The 15,761-nt window shown below is 38.7% G+C and overlaps 1 protein-coding gene across 5 annotated transcripts in view; it reads left to right on the top strand.

Moving 5' to 3' along the window:
* HYDIN (HYDIN axonemal central pair apparatus protein) overlaps positions 1–15,761 on the top strand; it is a 451,163-nt gene that overhangs the window by 97,735 nt on the left and 337,667 nt on the right. For all 5 annotated transcript variants that reach the window (XR_008917906.1, XM_056824703.1, XM_056824709.1 and 2 more), the window contains exon 7: positions 5,329–5,453. Coding sequence is in view for 4 of the 5 variants with exons in the window: in XM_056824703.1 (XP_056680681.1) it covers positions 5,329–5,453 (125 nt within the window). In the remaining variant the exon portion in view is untranslated. The remainder of the gene's footprint in view (positions 1–5,328; positions 5,454–15,761) is intronic.

The following is a 15,761-nucleotide window of genomic DNA, read 5'->3' as shown; positions in this document are numbered from 1 at the left end:
TCCTCTTCATTGGGGAAAGTGTCAGGAACTTGGGATCCTCTGTGGTTACTGGCTTTGCAGGCACTAAAGACATCTGTTTAGAATGAAGGTCCAGTGACCAAGAATGGCAGAGCAGGGAGGTTCCTGTCTAGCTGCTGAAATCATTGCAATGTTAATGAATCCACAAATGTTAGATTAATTTTCACTCATCAATATAGATTCCTATTGTCAAGAATACATATCGGTAATGCCCTGTTTCAATATTTGTTAAAATACTAAAATCAGAAACATTTTAGAGGCAACTAGGTGTCATTATAGTTGAAGCATTGGACCCAGAGTAAGGAAGACCTGAATTCAAATCCAGCCTCTACCACTTACTAGTTGTGTGACCCTGGACAATTGACTTAACTTCTCTGCGCCTTAGTTTCCTCATCTGTAAAATGGAGATAGTAATATCATCTACCTTCCAGGGTTTATTGTGACTATCAAATGGGATAATATTTGTCAAATACTTTGAAAACCTTAAAGTGGTATATAAATTTTAGCTATTGTCATCATTATTTCACTGGAGGCAGTTGTGCTAAACAAAGTTGTGTTGAATTGCTTTGGGGAATGTCATTGACTAGATTGAATGTATTGTCATGATACATCAATTCTTCAAAGATAGTAAGCATTTAATAACTGTTTGTTGCATTGAATTAAAGTGTTATAACTGAATTTTCTTCCTGATAATGCATCTGCTGTTAATGGAACATAAACCTGATCCTTTCTGGTAGACAGCCAGTTATTTACCTTTGAGGAACAAAAGCTTTTAAGTCTACAAGAGCAATATCAGATATTTACCATTTCTTAACTTGTCTGCTTTTTATATTGTGAAGAAACTCTATTATGGATGCTGCTTAAGTCACCAGGATGTAACCCTCTTTATGTAATTAAAGTCTGAACTGAGGCATCCCTATTCCAAGAAGAATTTCTCCCCATCTACAACTTTAGGTATTGTGTGCAATATATGTTTAATAACTGAAAGAAAGGAAATCTTGCAGTGTGGGGATTTGGACTCCTGACAGCCATCACTGAAGCACCCTGGTTTTGTTCTCCTTAGAAAATTAGCTTAGCTTTCATTTTAAATCACTTTATCCATTTGGCTGCACTTAAGTCCTATGCAGAGTAAGAAATCCTTGAAAAGAAGATGAAATCATAGTATGTGAAGAAGAATATAAGGAAATGGGGAGGAACATTAGAAAAAAGCAATGAAATAATAGACCAAAAGTCAGACAACCAGGTCCCTGCTGTTTCTAATTCTTCTCTGAGATGATAAGTTCTATTGACTTTATAGGTTTCAGCTTTATTATTCAATAACAAATAACTAAGTCCCTGTTATGTGTAATTGGTATAATTCTAGTCTTGGAGTCAAGGAGATTTGAATTGTAATTCTGCTTTTGATACATATTGTGTGTCTTAACTTTTTAATGTCCTGAGTGACTCCTTAAGAATAGAAACAAACCAGCTATTAGATGGCTCATAGATTGAGAGTCAGGCTTGGAGACTAGAGGTCCTGGGTTTAAATCTGTCTTCCAATACTCCCTTGCTGTGTGACCCTGGGCAAGTCACCTAACCCCCACTGCCTAGCCCTTATTGCTCTTCTGCCTTGGAAGCAAGACACAGTATTGATTCTAAGATGTAAGGTAAAGGAAGGAAGGAAGGGAGGAAGGAAGAAAGAAAAGAAAAGAAAAGAAAAGAAATGAAAAGAAAAGAAAAAGGAAAGAAAGAAAGAAAGAAAGAAAGAAAGAAAGAAAGAAAGAAAGAAAGAAAGAAAGAAAGAAAGAAAGAAAGAAAGAAAGAAAGAAAGAAAGAAAGAAAGAAAGAAAGAAAGAAAGAAAGAAAGAAAGAAAGAAAGAAAGAAAGAAAGAAAGAAAGAAAGAAAGGAAAGAAAGAAAGAAAGAAAGAAAGAAAGAAAGAAAGAAAGAAAGAAAGAAAGAAAGAAAGAAAGAAAGAAAGAAAGAAAGAAAAGGAAGGAAGGAAGAAGGGAGAGGGGGAGAGGGAGGAAGGAAGGAAGGAAGGAAGGAAGGAAGGAAGGAAGGAAGGAAGGAAGGAAGGAAGGAAGGAAGGAGCGAGCAGATTAATTTGGCTATGTGTTGGTAGACAATTTCCATACAATGAGTTCCCCTCACTAATGGAATCACAAGCTTAGACACTCTCTCCCAAATTACTACCATCCCCCAATAAACAGGAGTAAAGCTGGGCTAGAAATGACACTCTGAAGCTCAGTAAAAGACAAAGCAGAGACAAGACATACTGCCTGCTTTCGTAGAGCTTAAAGTCTAGGAGAGGATGTTAGAAAAACATCAATAACTCTAACAGAGAACATTTCATGAAAAAGGCATTTGTTTGCAGAACACAGTGTTACATGAATTTAGAGGTTGGGGGAGATGTTACTGTGACCATTAAGTGGAACTTGCTTCTTTTTCAATCCTACCAAGACACTATTAGTATCACTGAAAACAGAGTATGTAATGCTAGTCTCCTATAAGCTCTGTCTAGGACCTTATTTCCTTCTTGTTAAAAGAGGAGCTTGTACTGGATGATCTCCAAGTGCCCTTCCGGTCCTAAATCCTAGGATTCTAAGACAGATAATTACAGTATGTACTCTTTTTGTTTTAGTTACCTTGTGAAAATCTGTATTTGGAATCATCCAATCAGCTACCCATTTTATAGGTATTCTAATTTTCCTCATTTGAGATTACAAAGCCTGTTTTATAATAATGAATTCTTCAGGGACTTCAGGCTTTTTTTTTTAAACCCTTACCTTCTATCTTGGAATCAATACTGTGTACTGGTTCCAAGGCATAAGAGTGGTAAGGGCTAGGCAATAGGGGTCAAATGACTTGCCCAGGATCACACAGTTGGGAAGTGTCTGAGGCCAGATTTGAACCCAGGACCTCCCATCTCTAGGCTTGGCTCTCAATACACTGAACTACCCAGACTTCAGGCTTTTAACAATCATGAGGAACACACCTGAACTCAGTTTTTGGCTTTGTGCCTTGCAGTCGTATCCAAGGTAGACATTAATTACAAAGAAATGAATTATTGGTCCTGCTATGGACTTCAGAGCCTAGAAAACGACATAACCCCATCTTCCTCTCCTCCACACTCTGTGCCCCAATTTAAAGTTTGGCACGAGTGCTTGTCCAGATCTTCCTATTATTTATCTTCAGACATTTTATTATAGCACTATATTGATTTTTAACCAAACTACTGAGGCATTTTATAAACTCGAACATCAGGCATGATTATAAACAAAATATGAATTCTTTTACCCTTCAGTTACCACACACACACACACACACACCATCTGCCCTCTGAAATTGCAGCTTGTGTTTTCTGTATTTGCAAAGAGGTTTTCCTTTTAACCTCATTTAAAAAGGAGTGATTCTGTTCCTGTTGCATGTATGGAGAGATTTATTGTTCCTGCTGCTGGTGATAGATTACTTTCCCTGGCACACCTCTTGACTTGCCTGGATTACAGGGAGACTTGATTTCTTTGAATTCAAGGTCTTTTTAACCACTGAAAAGGTTTCATGCAAATATACTCCATCAATAACCTTCTTATCCTTGAATGTGAAGGAAGTGAAGGAAGGAAAGAAGGAAGGAAGAAAGAAGTAAGTAAAGAAGAAAGAAGGAAAGGACAGAAGGAGGGAAAGAAGGAATAAAGAAAAGAAAGGAGGAAAAAAGGAAGAAAAGAAGAAAAAACATACCTCTAGTACAGAATATGCAGCTAGGTACTGGGTATACAAATACAAGAGTAAGGCAGTCTCTCCCCTCAAAGGGATTAATAATACAAATAAAATAAAAGTGTTCTAATGGGGGAGAAAGCACATTTAGATGAGTAATGACCAGGAAAGAGAATTTTAACCTGTTATTAAAGGGACTCTCAGGGGAGCCAAAGGGCAGTTGCTTATTAAGCCCTTTCTGTTGGTAGCACTGATCCAATTATGGTTCCCAGGGTAGGAGATGGAAAGGAAGATGGTGGGTAGGAGATGGTGTGTAGACCAGTAAGTACACAGTATCAGGGAAGGTGGTAAGATACCTTAGGCTGATGGAGATGAAGTCCAGTCTGATAATGGGTTCTGTGAGTTTGTGCGTAGGGGAGAGAAGGAACAGCTCCTAGGGATCCATTGCTGAACCTGAAGCTGGGAAAAAGGAAATGTGGAGGCAAAGTGAATAAAGGAGAGGAGAAGGGGTGATCCTGTTCCCATCTCTACAACTCCACAGAAGGGTGACCAATAATGAATAGTTGTTGAGTGCCCATTAGTAGCTCTAATCCTGTATGTTACATATCCTATTCTAGGAACTTCAGGTTTTCTAAAATTAAATATTTTACTTTGGGAAAGGTTTGAGGACTGAAAAGCTTAAGAACTTCACCAGAAGAGTCAAATAATTAGAAGCAGCTTAAATATATGACTATATTTAACAATCTGTATAGAGTGTTATTTATCATTCCTTTAACGACCAACACTTTAAAGTCAATAAATCAATAGTATCTTTCCCTTCTGTCTTAGAATTAATACTGTATCCCAAGGCAGATGAGTGGTAAGGGCTTAGCAGTTAGGGTTAAGTGACTTGCCTAGGGTCACACAGCCAAGGAAGGTCATATTTGAACCCAGGACCTCCTGTCTCTAGGTCTGGCTCTCAATCCACTGAGCCACCCACCTACCCCCTGGGAGACAATATTTTTGTTGTTAATTAGTTGTTTTCAATTTCATCCAACTAACTGGAACAGTTTGCCATTTCCTTTTCCAGCTCATTTACAGATGAGGAACTGAGGCAAATAGGATTAAGGGACTTGCCCAGGGTCACACAGTGAGGAAGTGTGTGAGGTTGGATTTGAACTGAGGAAGATGAGTCTTTCTGAGTCTCTCCCCACCTTGACACCTCGCTGCCCTCAGGACACAATATACTATAGACAAAATAGTCACATGCAGGAACAGTGGCAAATCCTCTGAGAGGGATGCTCCTAACATAAAGAAGGCCTGGGCTGGGATATATGTATCATGAAAAGAATGAAGTCCTTCAATGGATGGACTTTCTATCTAGCAGGAAAAGGTAGGAGTGTGGAGAGGAAAAACGAATCGCTGCATCCCCTTCCCTTTATGGTTCTGGTGCCATTACTTGAAATGAGCTCTAAGATAAGCATTCTTGCATGACCCAGAGGAAAGCGAACCTCGCTGTGGATGGGCTGACTGGCCGTGGCAAGTGACCCGTTCCTGGAGTCAGAGCTCAGACTGTGTTTGCCTTCCTTCCCTATCTATACAGAAGGGACCCTAACGAGGATTTCCTTTTGGGCGTCAGTCCCTTTTCTGCAGAGCCATCTGTCGGGACCGTGAACGTGGGGGACACCGTGCAGCTGTCGGTGGATTTTGAGCCACTCACCTTAGGAGACCACAGTGCAAAACTGATCGTGAACTATGACACAGGTAGGCGCTGCCTTCTGTCACATCACCATTCTGTATGCAGACACAGCTGGGGAGGGGCACGTGAAAGGGACAACGGGGATGGACTGTATTCTGGGCAAAGAGCTGCACAGTCACAAAGATGATGAGCCTGAATGAGGGCCGCCTGTGAGAAGAATAAGACTCTAATGTTCGTTGTTAGGGTGGACAAAACACTTTATTCTCATCGACCCTCTAAGCAGAGACGTTTGAAGTCTATTCTCATTTTTCAAAGGCAGGTAAGTGGCAGCACTGGGTCTTGTGTTGTTCATTTAGGCAGAAACACGACTGGAAGGGACTATAGACGTCATTTCGTCCAACCCATCTATCCCATCCTTGGCAAATGTTCATCTGGCTTCTGCTTAAATATCTCCAGTGATGGGGAAACTCATTGACTATGAGGGTAGCTTGACTTATTTTTGGCCCTCTCTAATTGTTAAAATGTTTGTGAATATATACATACAGGTCCATATATCCCATGTGAGGGTGACACAGGTATCTGTAGGATAACCCAACTCTTCACGACCCAAATTGGGGGTTTTTTGGACAGAAATATTGGAGTGGTTTGCCATTTCCTTCTCTAGTGCATTTTACAGATGAGGAAACTGAGGTAAACAAGGTTATGTGACTCGCCCAGGGTCACACAGCTAATAAGTGTATGAGGCCAGATTTGAACCAAGGGACTTCCATTCTACTGGGAGGATAGAACATGCTCATAGCTAAGTAAATAGAATATATGTAAAAAATACATACAGAGTGGTTTGGGGATGCCCCTCATGTGCATGGCAAACAGGAAAAGAATAAGAAACAGTCAAGACAAACAAATATGCTCCCATCCATTCATATGGACACCGGCAGGTCTGGGGAGTGGCATGGCCCCACCATTTGGAGAATCAGGAAAGATCTTCTGAAGAGGGGTGGCACTTGGACTAAACCTTTAAGGGAGGTAGAAGAGCTCAAAAGTCAGGAGTCAGTTGGAGTGAGGGGACAGTATAGTCCAGCTAATGGAGAACAGTCCATGGAAAGGCATGGAGGCAGGACATGGAATGTTGGATATAAGGAATAGCAAAGAGGCCACTTGGCTTCAGTGGGGACTTTGTTAGGAAGATCACTTGTACAATCAGGAGCATCCAAGTGGCATAGTGGAGAAAGCATTGGATTTGAAGACAGAAATACCCGAGTCCAAATACTGCCTCAGACACTTAGTGGCTATGTGACCCTGGGTAACTCATTTAACCTCTCCCAGCCTTAGTTTCCGCATCTGTAACATAGGGTTCTCATGAGCGTTGAATGAGTAAAGATGTAAATTGCTTTGTAAGACTTAAAGCCTATAGTAATGGGAGGTTCTTACTTAACCTTTACCTTTTTTGAACCCAGAAGCCCTTGTCCAATTTGGATTCTAGGCTCTCACCAACACCCTTGAGTCCCATGCCCAGTTGACCACTGGTCATTTCAGCCAGCCATCTCCTGTTTCTGCTTTCTTTGCTCCTGTTCTCAGGTTGCAGAACTTTGCTGACTAAGGTCAGCTATCTCCAGCTAACTGGGATCCACTGCCAATTTATACTATTGCATTTCCAATGGACCTTAACGAATTCTAATTTTCCCTCATTCATTTGTTTATCTTTTGTTGGTTCCTTGGAAGTTTCAAACTTTCTCCATTCTCAAGTTCCCAATTTCTCCTCCTTTTGCACACTTTTGCCAAATGATCTCATCTCCAACCTTAAAAATGTTAGATTTGGAAAGAAAAAAAAGATAAACTTGTATTCAGATCACATCTCTGCCAATTATTGGCTGCATGACCTTGAGAAATCACTTAAGCATTATACACCTCAGTTTCCTCACCTATAAAATGGCAATAATAATACCTGAAGGCTTGATGGTCATAATCATCATTATAAAGATGAAAATAATAGCTAGCATTTATAATGTACTGTAAGGCTTGTGAATCATTTTATGCTAACTCATTTGATCTTTAAATGCCCCTGGAGGTTGATATTATTGTCATTTGCATTTTACAAGTTAGGAAAGTTAGACACTTAGAGGTTAATGACTTTTTCTAGGTCAAACAGCTTAGACAGCATCTGAAGTAGAATTTGAACTCAGGTCTTCTGGTCCCTAAGTCTTTATTCAATTCCTAATTGATCACAGAGGATAATACATGTAAGGCTTAATTTTTTTTTTATTTCAACCTTATCTTCTGTCTTAGAACTGATACTAAGTAGTGGTACCAAGAGAGAAGAAAGGCTAAGCAATAGGGTCATACAACTAAGAAGTGTCTGAAGCCATATTTGGACCCAGGACCCTCATATCCAGACTTGATGTTCAATTTACTGTGCTACCTAATGTGCTGCCCCATGTAAGGATCTTGGTAGACCATAAGTGGTATGTAAAGGTTGGTTATTTAAGCTCCTTCACCTGCCTTTTTTCCCACCTCAGAATATTTCTGACAGTGTTCTTCCTTCTAGCCTTCTTGGAGGAGCTGTTCTGACCCACCTTCCATTTGTTCTTTTATTCCATGGCTCTCTTCCATTCACTGCCATGACTAATCACTCCATGAGAACCCAGCCTCATGGTGGTGTGGTGGCTAGTCTGGGCTCTTGTAAACTATGACTGTGGAACATTAGATTTTTTTTCTTCCAATCTGTGTCACCTAAGCCACTTAACCTTCTTGGTCCTCAGTTTCCCCATTTGTAAAATGAGAGGGTCTTTGAGGACTCTTCCAGTTCTATATCAACAATCTTTTTACCAGCCTTTTCAAGCTCAGAACTTCATCATCAGAAGGCTGTCTTAGCAGCAGCTAAGTAGCTCAGTGACTAGAGAGCCAGTTCTGGAGATGAGAGGTCCTGGGTTCAAATCTAATCTCAGACCTTTCCTAGCTGTGTGACCTTGGGCAAGTCATTAAACCCTCTTTGTCTAGCCCTTACCACTCTTCTGCCTTGGAATCAACACACAGTATTGACTTTAAGATAGTAGTAAGAGTTTTTTTTTTTTAAAGACCATTTCCCAGGAAATGAATTTCCTTTGGTCCAAGCAGTTCATGTGGATCAATCTGCCAAAATGCTGGGCAATGGGGGATTGTGTTTGTGAAAGGACCATCCACACTGAGGAAATCGTGAATCTCTGAAGAATGGAAACAATTGCTGCCATGTCCAGTAGGATAAAAAGATTTCCTTTTCAGTCTCATTTCCTTTGTTTCTAAGCAGTAGAATTTTATAAAATAGACTGAATTCTCAAAGCTTAAACATTTGCAGTGTTTATCACCAGTTTACATGAATTAGTTTTTCATTTGAAATTCTGAATAGAAACAACAGAAGGATGTCTTTTATGTGTCATTTCCACTTTCTCCCTAAAGAAAATAGAACCTCATCCCCTCACAATTTTCCATAATAGGTTTTATGTCAGTGGATTAAGGGAGTTTTCTTTGTCTTTTATATAAAAAATACTACTTTTATCAAAATTATTTCTTTGAAAAATGCCAAGTGCAGGACCCCCCACTCCGGAATAAATGCACAGATTTCAGTTCAGTTTGTAGCTAAACAGACAGAATACAAAGTTCCATCTTCCTAACACACTCTGACCCCACTTAGAAATCTATCTTTGAGTAGTTTGTTCATTGAACAGACAGTAAAGACTGAGGTGTTCTTTCCATATAGTTAATGAAGCAATTTTACTCAGAAATTTTTAGTACATAAAGAAAACATATTTTAGTGGTTAGAGAGAGCACTGATTTTGGAGACAAGAAGACCCATGTTCAAACTGTACCTCGAACACTTGCTAGCTATGCTGCCATGGGCAGATCACCTGATCTGATCCTCAGCTTCCCAGTCTGTAAAATGGGAGAGAAGTGCCTCCTTATGAGGGTTGCAAGGCACAACGGAGCCATTGTGTGTAAAACATGGGGGTACAAGCTTTAAATTGCTATATAGACTTTATTAAAGATGCAATAATTAAATAATCTTTTTTATAAGTATTGATAGAATGCCCATTATGTGCCCAGATTTGTGCCATAGAGGAAACAAAAAATGCATGAGACATGGCCTCTGACTTCAAGATTATAATTTTTTTCTAAGACAAAATGAATAAAAATGAAATAAAACATTTAAGTGGTAAGCTAACTGGAATGGGAATTCAGGTATGGAAGATGTCATTGTGGGCTGAACTAGCTGGAGAAAAGTAGTTGGATGTGAGACCATAACACATAATTGCACAAATAGAACCAATTCTAATAAATAATTAATAAATATTATTATCAATTATTATTGTTGTTATTATTAGAACTGATTTGTGTTCAAATGCAAGTTAGACCAAATAACCCTGGAGGATCCTTCCTTTATAGCTCTAGGATTCTGTAATTCTCTTGATCTGTTTTGTGTTCCTCAAAGGCACCCCCATGACACTGGGAGTCTTATAGTTTTCTGGGTTGGTGTCAAATCTTTACTCGATGAATCTCCTTTCTTGTCTAAGAAATTACCTTCCCCCCCTGCTTTGGTTAAAGCTCTGCACATCTAATAAGTGTCTTTTAAATAAATAGCTGGACTGAGTCTTGAGAAGGGATAGAATTAAAATGGCATTTTAGGAAGATGAATTGGGCAGGAGTTCACAGGTCTCCTGGGGAGGATCAGGGTGAGGGTGGGGGATCTGGAAACCCATTTGGAGGCTGATCCCTTTTCAGTAGTCCAGGGGGCAGCTATTGCTGGCCTTGGCTAGGGGGAGCCCTGGGTTTTAAAGGGAGTGGGCTTGTAGCTTGGACATCAGCAGATTCTATGAGTCATGGGAATAAGCCTTCCTGTTTATAGTCCTGATAGAATCCTATTAAAAGTTATTCTTGCTTTGTAAGTATTAAAGCATTAAAATTGGCTTCTTTAATCTCATTGGCTTATGCATTAGTTGTATTTCACCAGAGGTATAAAAAGTGCTCCTTTGGGTAGTAAGAGAGAGAAGAGGACTTGTCACTTGGTCTAGGGAGCTCCAGATAGGGAGGCTCCCTCTACCAGTGCAGGTGGGATCTGCCACTTACCAAATCCAAGAGTTTCCTGGGTGCCCTAAGAGTCTGTTAACAGACTCCAAAGAACCAACTAAGTGTTTTAAAAAGGCAGCTGGTGTAGGCTAAAATTTTCAAAATGAAGTTACATTTAAAACATATATTTCCATGCTATTTGGTCTGCTTCTGTCTTGGTATGTTTAACACTTTTAATTCTTTTTGGAAATCACTGTGTCTAATTGACTTAAGAAATGAAATGTTGCCCCCAAAGGGGACAGATTATAGTGGTTTAAGAAATAATGTATCCACCATGATCTCTCCTACCTCCAGACCCATGGCTCTTTCTATTAGCCCATATTACCTCTGTACACCTTCCATTTGTCTCTCTAGAATCATCTTTGACTCCCCTATTCTTTCAATTCTTGCTATATTTTGCTTTTTCTAATCAGATCTTGATCAATTTACCCCCATCCATTCTTCACTATCTCTACCATTAAAATATTAAGTCACCTTTTGATCACTTCGCTGAAACAGTGTAGTTAAGACTGATAAAGAATCTAAGACACACTTCTCAGTTCCCAAAGAGCTATTTTCATCCTTTTTATATTTGGAAACTATCCTGAAGTTGAAAAGGTAGCTTTGTGTGTTTTTTTTTTAATTTGTGGCACATATGATAGCAAATTTCCTGACCTCCCTGACTCTTTCCTATTCAAGCTTCCATTATTTTCATTCCTTAAAGGAAACATGAATAAATGTCAGGATAATGACTGAATTGTTTCAATTTGTCAACACCTCTCCAGTATCAATCTAAATAGTTTCTAAAATTGGCAGGTTCTTAACATTATTCTGTATTACAGGAGTTGCTGATGACTGTAGTTAACTCAGTCATTTCTGATGTTCACTCAAGAATAATGAAACTGGGGGCTAATTAAGTGACTGTGCAATGAGCTCTATGAGAAAGTAGGGTTGGGAGTCCACCGTTTTAAGCAGAATTTCCAGGAAGTCCACCATGATATTTGAAATATTTTTGTTTGCTACATTTTGTCAGAGAAGGGGAGTTAGACTGGACAGGAGACATGGAAAGTTCAGCTAAGACATAGACTCTACCCAGAGGGAGTTTACAGACTAGAAACTTATTCTCTCCTCCCTAAGTTTCTAATAGTTCAATGAGTCTAGATGAGTAAGAAGGGACACTGTACATGAGTAGTTGTGAGATGTCATCCTGAGGGAGGAGATGAAGAGATCTCATGAAAAAGGATGAGACTGATTTGAGCAAAATTGGGAGGGAAATGAATAAATAGTCCTTCTCTGATAGTTTCTTTTTAGGGATTGTAATGAGAAAAAAAGACAATTGATATCTCCTGATTTACATACCATTGTGAATCTTACAACTTTTATGGGGATCTAAACATATAATCTATGAGCCATAGGGACTTATTTATTAGAATATTAATAAAGTGATCTGATTCCTATAAATATATGAAAAAATGTGGTAGGGATGAATAATCATTGCAAAAAGTGTCAAATATTCAGCTCCCCAGCAACACTCCCAAGTGGGGCAGGAACAAGATTAAAATGTAATTGGGAAATATTTAATAAAATAATTAAAATAACAATAAGAAAATTACATTATAAAACCAAGTCAATATGTGGCCTACATGGATTCTTATGAATGGATTAGCAGTTCCTGTTTCTGTTTGCATTTAATCCGGTTAGTCAAAGAGACCATCATAATAACCCTTACTCACCTTGAGGGTAGGAAGGTAATGGTGGAATAACTCATGGTGGGTATGTAAGAAACTTGAATCCTCCTGTTCTTTGAGTGTCTCATAGAAAATCTTCTTAAATAGGATTGGAGGAGGGTGCCTTATAGATATGGAATAAGATAACTAGGTTGGGTATTCTTTTCAAATTTTGGTTTTCCTAGTAAATGTTGATTTTTTACTAGCATTATCTTATTCTACATTTTAACTATTGGTTATTGTCTCCTTTCCCTTTCAAATTTGCCTGATTGGTTGTTTTCCTTTCTATTTTTCTTCCTCTCTTCCTTTTACCTCAATACTGGGTGTTGTTATTCCTTTCAATAATAATGGGACATTTATGAATCATGCAGATGGTAATTCAACTGAAAGTCTGTTGTTTTGAATAGTAAAAGAAACAATGGAGTAGTAGTCTGCTATTTTCACAATTTGTGATTTTATTACATGTCATCTAGGCCACAACCTAACTCTCTTCTGCTTGAGCTTTTTTGTGGTCATTTTGAGCTGTTTCTTCTTAGGTGGAATAACAATTATCTTAAAAATAATGATTATTGATATTTAATGAGTAATCACTAGGCCAATGATTATGTGTTCTAGGTATTAGGGAAAATGTGGTTCCAATTCTCAAAAAATGTTGTAATCTAAAGATCATAGGATCACATAGCTTTTGAGTTTCAGAAACCTTTAAAACTTCTCACTTTACAGAAGAAACAGAGGTCCAGACAGGAGAAATGACTTATACAAATCACATAGTATAGTAGCAGAATCAGTATTTGAGCCTATCTGGATCCAAATCCCATCCATACTTTTTTTTCAATGAGATAGGCAAGATGAATATGTTTATAATCACAGCACACAAAGATGAGTATGTTCTTCCCCATGTTATTTTGGAAACATAACTTTTAACATTTCTTTTTGTTCTGACAATTGGATAAAACATTTCCACCCTCTCATATGTAATTGCTGACTAGAGCTTTTCATTCTCAACCTCTCTTTGCCTGCCCTGACCAAACATCAAGGCATATAAAGTCACCTTTTGATCATCTCTTGAAAATATAGTTTGAGTGAGACAGATATGTAAAAGGGTGAAGCATATTTCTATGTAGTTTCCAGAAGAGAAAGTCAGGCAAGGAAAGAATTTCTGTGGTTAAAGAGGACCAGGAAGAACAGGCCAGGAAGATAATTTTATAGATAAGGGAGCTGAGATCCTGTGGATTGTGATATGCTAAAGAGACAGAAGGTTATGGCTAAGAGATAAGGATTAGGGAGGGGCATTAGAATTCCATGAATCTAGAAAGTGAGCAGAATTCTAGGTAGAATGGAGGGGATGTGGTCAGAAAGAAAATTTCAAATAATAAGCCTGGGGTAAGTATTCAAGGTTTTAGACTGAATAGGATAGATGGGCAGGAAATAGATCTGAGACTTCCAGGGGCCACCATCATTTCATGCGCAAAAGGAAGGAAGGTCTATTTTAGGCATCAAAAGAATCATGACAATTGATCTAAGGTGTAAGGCTATCAGACATCTTCCCTGAGCTTATATACTTTGTTTAGGATTGATTAACTAAGAGGTATATGCTGAGAGTCAGAGAGAGGTCACACCTACTTCATATTTCACAAGTTGGTCATTACAGATAATTGTGGCAGAGGAATGAGGTTTCTCTATCAAGGAAAGAGATATGACTCCCCTTGTCTTTTCTCTCCTCCCTGGACCAAATTCTACCATAAGCATGGCTTCTTTTTTATAGTCGGCTTTAAAAAGAATCAGAACCTAGAGATGGGAGGCTCTGGGTTCAAATATGGCCTCAGACACTTCCTAGCTGTGTGATGCTGGAGAAGTCATTTAACCTCCATTGCCTAGTTCTTACCTTGGGGTTCTTCTGCCATGGGACCAATACACAATATTGATTCTAAAATGGAAGGTACAGACATAATTTTTTAAAAGAATGAGAAGTTGGCCAAGAGGAAAACAAGCTTTGCCTGTCAGCATGAGATGAATATTTTGGCATTGAGCCATTCAATTGTCTCCCCAGCTGGTGCCAATGTAGTATTGATCAAAGAGCTGGCAAGCCTATGACCAACCATGTGAAAGCTCTCTTTGGAGTATGACTGGAAAAGCTGAAAGGGTTGAATCCTCTAGCTGAGCCCCTGTGGTGTTCACCATTTTTGTCTCTTTTATGTTTTATATTTGAAAAATTTCCTAACTCCCTGCTGCTTTCATAGCTTTGATTTTGTTTTGGCTTGGGGAGGAGGTCTCCAGCTCCCATAATCTCACAGGAGTCTTCAAAACTTATGGCGAAAATTCATTCCTGGGAATTTTTTTTTTACTTATGGTATCACTTCTAGTCAAACCTTCAGTTGCCATTGTTCCTTCTCTTGCTCTCATTTTTTCTTTTCTGATTTAACTCTAGGTATGTGGTCCTCCCTCCTCCATATTTTTCCATTTATTTCATCTCTCTAACATCTATTTGTTTATTTTTCCATGAGCTCAAGATACCCAGAAGCACATTCCATGTCCCAGCCACTAGTTTGTTTCATGGTTAGAGTTGTGCAAATGGAGGGAAGAGATTTGCCTGCAACCCGACCAGTAGAACAAGAGAAAATTAGAGCTGTAATGGTCTTTAATAAAAGATCCTAGGACTTAGAGATTGAAGGGACTTCCAAGACATGCAGTCCAATTTCTTCATTTATAGGTGATTAAATTGTGCCCCAAAGAAGGAAAGTGGTACATCCAAGGCCATACATGGATTTATTGGCAGAGTCTAGAATCTTGGCTCTTGGGGTGTGACATATTCCTCTTCAAGCATCTGTCCTGTTTTCCAGCTTTTAAATTTTGCCTGCATTGATGAGGCACAATTCAGGGTATAACAAAGTCACTTTCAATCTGTATTATTTCTTTATACATAAGTTTCTAGAAACAACAAGCTAGAAGCCATATGCAGAGATTCCATAGGCAAACTGACTAGTTGTTGAGACATGATTTATTAAAAGAAACTTGCATATATACCACATTCCTGAAAATAGCTCCAAAAGCCTTTTTGTTTAATAAGGGTGTTCTATAAAGGAAACAGTAAAATATGCCTTTTGCCATGGAGTTTATGCTTCCTATCATAATGCTCAGCAGTATTGTCATTGTCATTCCTGGATATGTCAATGAATTTGGCAGTTTCTGCTAGGTCATTTCTCTGGGAACTCACCAAACCAATCTAACCTAGAACTGTGAAAATGCCTAGGATATATTCATTTTGTGTTGTCATGTTTAGATTCTTAAAGACTCACTTAGGGTAATGAGGCAGAGTTTTTCAACAAATGCTAATTGAGAAATGGGGTTGATACAGGGTCTGAAAACCCTCTCATCACAGACTCAGCCCTTTGCAGAATACTGACACATTGATGCTTTGGGATGACATCAAGTATTAGAACAAGACACCAAACACCCAAGGAGACGTGTGGACATATACATTCTCCTATTTGGAACTTTCTGTTGGCTAATGCATTGGGAAAGATCTTTGCCACAACAGAGATATTTTTTTCCTCAGTGATAACCATGCAA

The sequence above is a fragment of the Monodelphis domestica genome, chromosome 1 (genome assembly GCF_027887165.1).
Source record: "Monodelphis domestica isolate mMonDom1 chromosome 1, mMonDom1.pri, whole genome shotgun sequence".
NCBI lineage: Eukaryota > Metazoa > Chordata > Mammalia > Didelphimorphia > Didelphidae > Monodelphis > Monodelphis domestica.
The sequence above is the reverse complement of the archived record's forward strand: the minus strand, read 5'-3'. Positions and strand labels throughout refer to the sequence as shown.